Source organism: Nannobrachium achirus (genome assembly GCF_963921795.1).
Source record: "Nannobrachium achirus genome assembly, chromosome: 16".
In the NCBI taxonomy this organism is placed as follows: Eukaryota; Metazoa; Chordata; class Actinopteri; order Myctophiformes; family Myctophidae; genus Nannobrachium; species Nannobrachium achirus.
In genome coordinates, this window is record NC_137823.1 from 61919201 (window position 1) to 61929434 (window position 10234).

General features: G+C 36.4%; 1 protein-coding gene across 1 annotated transcript in view; it reads right to left on the reverse strand.

Moving 5' to 3' along the window:
- Positions 1 to 10234, reverse strand: part of ryr3 (ryanodine receptor 3) — a gene marked incomplete at both ends in the record, with an annotated part of 321079 nt that overhangs the window by 72762 nt on the left and 238083 nt on the right. The window contains 3 exon segments of the mRNA XM_080745085.1: positions 1246 to 1272; positions 1274 to 1321; positions 1323 to 1366. Of these exon segments, the coding sequence (XP_080601211.1) occupies positions 1246 to 1272; positions 1274 to 1321; positions 1323 to 1366 (119 nt within the window).

The window sequence follows — 10234 nt, forward strand, 5'->3', positions numbered from 1 at the left end:
AAAAGTCCATATGACGTCCTGGTAATGACGTCAAGATCATCCCCATATGGGCTGTGATCTGGCCCCAATGGAGACGTCACTGATTGGTCCAGGTCCTGATGTGCTTGCTAGGTATAATTTATTTTACTGTGCAGCATTATATAGCACTAGAAGCTGGGCCGCCCTTCGGGCGGCCCAGCGTCTAGTCGGCGACCTGGCCAACTCGGAACAATGTAAATAGGGAATGAATGCCCCGCCCTTTAATGCAAACCCATTATACCTGTTTTCATAGGACCCGTTTTGACCATCTGTCTGCCTGTGTCCATTTATGCCCATATATGGAGATATCTGTATCTGTCTGTCTGTTCTGTCGGCGTCCATTTTATGTCCATATATGGAGATCACTGCAGTTATAGTTCTGGGTCCATTTTATGCCCATATATGGAGATATCTGTCTATCTGCGTCCATTTTATGCCCATATATGGAGTATCTGTCTGTGCCTCCAACTGTGTTGCAGACACAGTGCCGGTTCCCCCTTTAATGCAAACCTCATTATACCTGTTGTCATAGGACCCGTTTTGAACATCTGTTTGCCTGTGTCCATTTATGCCCATATATGGAGATATCTGTATCTGTCTGTCTGCGTCCATTTTATGCCCATATATGGAGATCTTTGACCATCTGTTTGCCTCTGTCCATTTATGTCCATATATGGAGATATCTGTATCTGTCTGTCCTGCAATCCATTTTATGCCCATATATGGGGGCATTCGTGCCGGTGGGACGAACGGTTCTCGAGATACGCGGATTACACACTCACAGAGATTTTTTGTTGACTCATGTGGCGTACGTGATGTCAGAGCCTTTTATGAAGTGATGTCACAATGAGTCAGAGCTTACGCCGATTTCCTCCGGAACAGCCTGATGTCAACAATCAGCTCCGCATAAGGAGATTCCGAACGTTTTGCGCCGTTTCGGAAAAGACGCGCGTCGGGTCGGGTCGAGGCCGGGCACTGCACTCCGCGCCGCGGCGGAGAACGCGCGTGCCGAATCTGAAGCCGGTGGGACGAACGGTTCTCGAGATACGCGGATTACATACACGCAGACAGACAGACACGCAGAGACTTCTCGCATTTATAGATAGATAGTACTAGAATGGCATAGTCATGGAGATCTCCAAAATTAGATTTTCAAGCAGTACTTTAAATCAACAGCTACATTTGACCCTCAAAAAAGTGTTCTGTGTGCGACAAAGCCATACAGACCTGTGGCATCTCAGTGTAACGAGCCCCGGGACTCTGAGACGTCATGGATGTCCTTCAGGATGGTGTCCAGATGAGGGCAGCTCTGGACACATCTCCTCCACTGTGTCAGGCATACTGAGGACTGAACAAAGGAAAAACATACTCGCTTGGAATGCCTCTGCACAGTGCGATAAAGCCAGTGTTGATTTCGTCAACTAAAACTATGACGAAAAATGTTTGTCGACTGCGTTTTTTTCACTGACGAAAACGAAATGAAAACGAAATAAAAACTAAGCTGTGATGACTAAAACTAAGACTAAATATATTGACAATTTCGTCAACAAAATAAAAACTAGACTAACACGTTAGGGAGGGACTAGTGGAGAAGAGAGTCATTTTATGTTTGGTTGCTCTCAGGTGTTGCGTGCTGAAAAGAGCCAATCTACAAGCTCACAACGCGTCGCAGTGCGACGCGTTGTGAGCTTATAGATCTGCTATTTTCAGCACACAACCAAGTGTAAAATCAGTCATTACGATGCTATCAAGGCCTGCCAAAATACATTTCAGTTGACTAAATCAACTGTAGATTTAGTCGCCTAAAATCTTATGATATTTAGTTGACTAAAATTAGACTAAAACTAATACTTTTCAGGTGACTAAATTATGACTAAAACTAATGACATTTTATTCAAAAGGACTATGACTAAAACTAAATCAAAATTTGCTGTCAAAAACAACATTGCTGGACACTCGGACACTGAAGCCTGATTTATAGTTTTTTGTAAGCCGGTGTTGATCTTCAAGCTCACAGTGCGCCATGTTGCAATGCTTTGTGAGTGACACCTGTCACCACGTACAACATGAGTGACACCACGTACAACATATGGATTATAAACTAAGTATTACTGTGAGTGTCACCACGTACAACACATGGATTATAAACTAAGTATTACTGTGAGTGTCACCACGTACAACATATGGATTATAAACTAAGTATTACTGTGAGTGACACCACGTACAACATATGGATTATAAACTAAGTATTACTGTGAGTGACACCACGTACAACATATGGATTATAAACTAAGTATTACTGTGAGTGTCACCACGTACAACACATGGATTATAAACTAAGTATTACTGTGAGTGTCACCACGTACAACATATGGATTATAAACTAAGTATTACTGTGAGTGTCACCACGTACAACATATGGATTATAAACTAAGTATTACTGTGAGTGTCACCACGTACAACATATGGATTATAAACTAAGTATTACTGTGAGTGTCACCACGTACAACATATGGATTATAAACTAAGTATTACTGTGAGTGTCACCACGTACAACACATGGATTATAAACTAAGTATTACTGTGAGTGTCACCACGTACAACATATGGATTATAAACTAAGTATTACTGTGAGTGACACCACGTACAACATATGGATTATAAACTAAGTATTACTGTGAGTGTCACCACGTACAACACATGGATTATAAACTAAGTATTACTGTGAGTGTCACCACGTACAACACATGGATTATAAACTAAGTATTACTGTGAGTGTCACCACGTACAACATATGGATTATAAACTAAGTATTACTGTGAGTGTCACCACGTACAACATATGGATTATAAACTAAGTATTACTGTGAGTGACACCACGTACAACATATGGATTATAAACTAAGTATTACTGTGAGTGACACCACTGTACAACATATGGATTATAAACTAAGTATTACTGTGAGTGACACCACATACAACATATGGATTATAAACTAAGTATTACTGTGAGTGACACCACGTACAACATATGGATTATAAACTAAGTATTACTGTGAGTGTCACCACGTACAACATATGGATTATAAACTAAGTATTACTGTGAGTGACACCACGTACAACATATGGATTATAAACTAAGTATTACTGTGAGTGACACCACGTACAACATATGGATTATAAACTAAGTATTACTGTGAGTGACACCACGTACAACACATGGATTATAAACTAAGTATTACTGTGAGTGTCACCACGTACAACACATGGATTATAAACTAAGTATTACTGTGAGTGTCACCACGTACAACATATGGATTATAAACTAAGTATTACTGTGAGTGACACCACGTACAACATATGGATGATAAACTAAGTATTACTGTGAGTGTCACCACGTACAACACATGGATTATAAACTAAGTATTACTGTGAGTGTCACCACGTACAACATATGGATTATAAACTAAGTATTACTGTGAGTGACACCACGTACAACATATGGATTATAAACTAAGTATTACTGTGAGTGTCACCACGTACAACATATGGATTATAAACTAAGTATTACTGTGAGTGTCACCACGTACAACATATGGATTATAAACTAAGTATTACTGTGAGTGTCACCACGTACAACACATGGATTATAAACTAAGTATTACTGTGAGTGTCACCACGTACAACATATGGATTATAAACTAAGTATTACTGTGAGTGACACCACGTACAACATATGGATTATAAACTAAGTATTACTGTGAGTGACACCACGTACAACACATGGATTATAAACTAAGTATTACTGTGAGTGTCACCACGTACAACATATGGATTATAAACTAAGTATTACTGTGAGTGTCACCACGTACAACATATGGATTATAAACTAAGTATTACTGTGAGTGTCACCACGTACAACATATGGATTAAATAACTAAGTATTACTGTGAGTGTCACCACGTACAACATATGGATTATAAACTAAGTATTACTGTGAGTGACACCACGTACAACATATGGATTATAAAACTAAGTATACTGTGAGTGACACCACTGTACAACACATGGATTATAAACTAAGTATTACTGTGAGTGTCACCACGTACAACACATGGATTATAAACTAAGTATTACTGTGAGTGTCACCACGTACAACATATGGATTATAAACTAAGTATTACTGTGAGTGTCACCACGTACAACATATGGATTATAAACTAAGTATTACTGTGAGTGACACCACGTACAACATATGGATTATAAACTAAGTATTACTGTGAGTGTCACCACGTACAACATATGGATTATAAACTAAGTATTACTGTGAGTGACACCACGTACAACAATGGATTATAAACTAAGTATTACTGTGAGTGTCACCACGTACAACATATGGATTATAAACTAAGTATTACTGTGAGTGACACCACGTACAACATATGGATTATAAACTAAGTATTACTGTGAGTGACACCACTGTACAACACATGGATTATAAACTAAGTATTACTGTGAGTGTCACCACGTACAACACATGGATTATAAACTAAGTATTACTGTGAGTGTCACCACGTACAACATATGGATTATAAACTAAGTATTACTGTGAGTGACACCACGTACAACATATGGATTATAAACTAAGTATTACTGTGAGTGACACCACGTTACAACATATGGATTATAAACTAAGTATTACTGTGAGTGACACCACGTACAACATATGGATGATAAACTAAGTATTACTGTGAGTGTCACCACGTACAACACATGGATTATAAACTAAGTATTACTGTGAGTGTCACCACGTACAACATATGGATTATAAACTAAGTATTACTGTGAGTGACACCACGTACAACATATGGATTATAAACTAAGTATTACTGTGAGTGACACCACGTACAACACATGGATTATAAACTAAGTATTACTGTGAGTGTCACCACGTACAACATATGGATTATAAACTAAGTATTACTGTGAGTGTCACCACTGTACAACATATGGATTATAAACTAAGTATTACTGTGAGTGTCACCACGTACAACATATGGATTATAAACTAAGTATTACTGTGAGTGACACCACGTACAACATATGGATTATAAACTAAGTATTACTGTGAGTGTCACCACGTACAACATATGGATTATAAACTAAGTATTACTGTGAGTGACACCACGTACAACATATGGATTATAAACTAAGTATTACTGTGAGTGTCACCACGTACAACATATGGATTATAAACTAAGTATTACTGTGAGTGACACCACGTACAACACATGGATTATAAACTAAGTATTACTGTGAGTGTCACCACGTACAACATATGGATTATAAACTAAGTATTACTGTGAGTGTCACCACGTACAACATATGGATTATAAACTAAGTATTACTGTGAGTGTCACCACGTACAACATATGGATTATAAACTAAGTATTACTGTGAGTGACACCACGTACAACATATGGATTATAAACTAAGTATTACTGTGAGTGTCACCACGTACAACATATGGATTATAAACTAAGTATTACTGTGAGTGACACCACGTACAACATATGGATTATAAACTAAGTATTACTGTGAGTGTCACCACGTACAACATATGGATTATAAACTAAGTATTACTGTGAGTGACACCACGTACAACACATGGATTATAAACTAAGTATTACTGTGAGTGTCACCACGTACAACATATGGATTATAAACTAAGTATTACTGTGAGTGTCACCACTGTACAACATATGGATTATAAACTAAGTATTACTGTGAGTGTCACCACGTACAACACATGGATTATAAACTAAGTATTACTGTGAGTGTCACCACGTACAACATATGGATTATAAACTAAGTATTACTGTGAGTGACACCACGTACAACATATGGATTATAAACTAAGTATTACTGTGAGTGACACCACGTACAACATATGGATTATAAACTAAGTATTACTGTGAGTGTCACCACGTACAACATATGGATTATAAACTAAGTATTACTGTGAGTGTCACCACTGTACAACATATGGATTATAAACTAAGTATTACTGTGAGTGTCACCACGTACAACATATGGATTATAAACTAAGTATTACTGTGAGTGACACCACGTACAACATATGGATTATAAACTAAGTATTACTGTGAGTGTCACCACGTACAACACATGGATTATAAACTAAGTATTACTGTGAGTGTCACCACGTACAACACATGGATTATAAACTAAGTATTACTGTGAGTGACACCACGTACAACATATGGATTATAAACTAAGTATTACTGTGAGTGTCACCACGTACAACATATGGATTATAAACTAAGTATTACTGTGAGTGACACCACGTACAACATATGGATTATAAACTAAGTATTACTGTGAGTGTCACCACGTACAACATATGGATTATAAACTAAGTATTACTGTGAGTGTCACCACGTACAACACATGGATTATAAACTAAGTATTACTGTGAGTGACACCACGTACAACATATGGATTATAAACTAAGTATTACTGTGAGTGTCACCACGTACAACATATGGATTATAAACTAAGTATTACTGTGAGTGTCACCACGTACAACACTATGGATTATAAACTAAGTATTACTGTGAGTGACACCACGTACAACATATGGATTATAAACTAAGTATTACTGTGAGTGTCACCACGTACAACATATGGATTATAAACTAAGTATTACTGTGAGTGACACCACGTACAACATATGGATTATAAACTAAGTATTACTGTGAGTGTCACCACGTACAACATATGGATTATAAACTAAGTATTACTGTGAGTGACACCACGTACAACATATGGATTATAAACTAAGTATTACTGTGAGTGTCACCACGTACAACACATGGATTATAAACTAAGTATTACTGTGAGTGTCACCACGTACAACACATGGATTATAAACTAAGTATTACTGTGAGTGACACCACGTACAACATATGGATTATAAACTAAGTATTACTGTGAGTGACACCACGTACAACACATGGATTATAAACTAAGTATTACTGTGAGTGACACCACGTACAACATATGGATTATAAACTAAGTATTACTGTGAGTGTCACCACGTACAACATATGGATTATAAACTAAGTATTACTGTGAGTGTCACCACGTACAACATATGGATTATAAACTAAGTATTACTGTGAGTGTCACCACGTACAACATATGGATTATAAACTAAGTATTACTGTGAGTGACACCACGTACAACACATGGATTATAAACTAAGTATTACTGTGAGTGTCACCACGTACAACATATGGATTATAAACTAAGTATTACTGTGAGTGACACCACGTACAACATATGGATTATAAACTAAGTATTACTGTGAGTGTCACCACGTACAACATATGGATTATAAACTAAGTATTACTGTGAGTGTCACCACGTACAACATATGGATTATAAACTAAGTATTACTGTGAGTGTCACCACGTACAACATATGGATTATAAACTAAGTATTACTGTGAGTGACACCACGTACAACATATGGATTATAAACTAAGTATTACTGTGAGTGTCACCACGTACAACATATGGATTATAAACTAAGTATTACTGTGAGTGTCACCACGTACAACATATGGATTATAAACTAAGTATTACTGTGAGTGACACCACGTACAACATATGGATTATAAACTAAGTATTACTGTGAGTGACACCACGTACAACATATGGATTATAAACTAAGTATTACTGTGAGTGTCACCACGTACAACATATGGATTATAAACTAAGTATTACTGTGAGTGTCACCACGTACAACATATGATTATAAACTAAGTATTACTGTGAGTGTCACCACGTACAACATATGGATTATAAACTAAGTATTACTGTGAGTGACACCACGTAACAACATATGGATTATAAACTAAGTATTACTGTGAGTGACACCACGTACAACATATGGATTATAAACTAAGTATTACTGTGAGTGTCACCACGTACAACACATGGATTATAAACTAAGTATTACTGTGAGTGTCACCACGTACAACACATGGATTATAAACTAAGTATTACTGTGAGTGTCACCACGTACAACATATGGATTATAAACTAAGTATTACTGTGAGTGACACCACGTACAACATATGGATTATAAACTAAGTATTACTGTGAGTGACACCACGTACAACACATGGATTATAAACTAAGTATTACTGTGAGTGTCACCACGTACAACATATGGATTATAAACTAAGTATTACTGTGAGTGTCACCACGTACAACATATGGATTATAAACTAAGTATTACTGTGAGTGTCACCACGTACAACATATGGATTATAAACTAAGTATTACTGTGAGTGACACCACGTACAACATATGGATTATAAACTAAGTATTACTGTGAGTGTCACCACGTACAACACATGGATTATAAACTAAGTATTACTGTGAGTGTCACCACGTACAACATATGGATTATAAACTAAGTATTACTGTGAGTGACACCACGTACAACATATGGATTATAAACTAAGTATTACTGTGAGTGTCACCACGTACAACATATGGATTATAAACTAAGTATTACTGTGAGTGTCACCACGTACAACATATGGATTATAAACTAAGTATTACTGTGAGTGTCACCACGTACAACATTATGGATTATAAACTAAGTATTACTGTGAGTGACACCACGTACAACATATGGATTATAAACTAAGTATTACTGTGAGTGACACCACGTACAACATATGGATTATAAACTAAGTATTACTGTGAGTGTCACCACGTACAACATATGGATTATAAACTAAGTATTACTGTGAGTGACACCACGTACAACATATGGATTATAAACTAAGTATTACTGTGAGTGTCACCACTGTACAACATATGGATTATAAACTAAGTATTACTGTGAGTGTCACCACGTACAACATATGGATTATAAACTAAGTATTACTGTGAGTGTCACCACGTACAACATATGGATTATAAACTAAATATTACTGTGAGTGTCACCACGTACAACATATGGATTATAAACTAAGTATTACTGTGAGTGTCACCATGTACAACACATGGATTATAAACTAAGTATTACTGTGAGTGTCACCACGTACAACACATGGATTATAAACTAAGTATTACTGTGAGTGACACCACGTACAACATATGGATTATAAACTAAGTATTACTGTGAGTGTCACCACGTACAACATATGGATTATAAACTAAGTATTACTGTGAGTGTCACCACGTACAACATATGGATGATAAACTAAGTATTACTGTGAGTGACACCACTGTACAACATATGGATTATAAACTAAGTATTACTGTGAGTGTCACCACGTACAACATATGGATTATAAACTAAGTATTACTGTGAGTGTCACCACGTACAACACATGGATTATAAACTAAGTATTACTGTGAGTGACACCACGTACAACATATGGATTATAAACTAAGTATTACTGTGAGTGTCACCACGTACAACATATGGATTATAAACTAAGTATTACTGTGAGTGTCACCACGTACAACATATGGATTATAAACTAAGTATTACTGTGAGTGACACCACGTACAACATATGGATTATAAACTAAGTATTACTGTGAGTGTCACCACGTACAACATATGGATTATAAACTAAGTATTACTGTGAGTGTCACCACGTACAACACATGGATTATAAACTAAGTATTACTGTGAGTGTCACACGTACAACATATGGATTATAAACTAAGTATTACTGTGAGTGTCACCACGTACAACATATGGATTATAAACTAAGTATTACTGTGAGTGACACCACGTACAACATATGGATTATAAACTAAGTATTACTGTGAGTGTCACCACGTACAACATATGGATTATAAACTAAGTATTACTGTGAGTGTCACCACGTACAGAACATATTGATTATAAACTAAGTATTACTGTGAGTGTCACCACGTACAACATATGGATTATAAACTAAGTATTACTGTGAGTGACACCACGTACAACATATGGATTATAAACTAAGTATTACTGTGAGTGACACCACGTACAACATATGGATTATAAACTAAGTATTACTGTGAGTGTCACCACGTACAACACATGGATTATAAACTAAGTATTTACTGTGAGTGTCACCACGTACAACACATGGATTATAAACTAAGTATTACTGTGAGT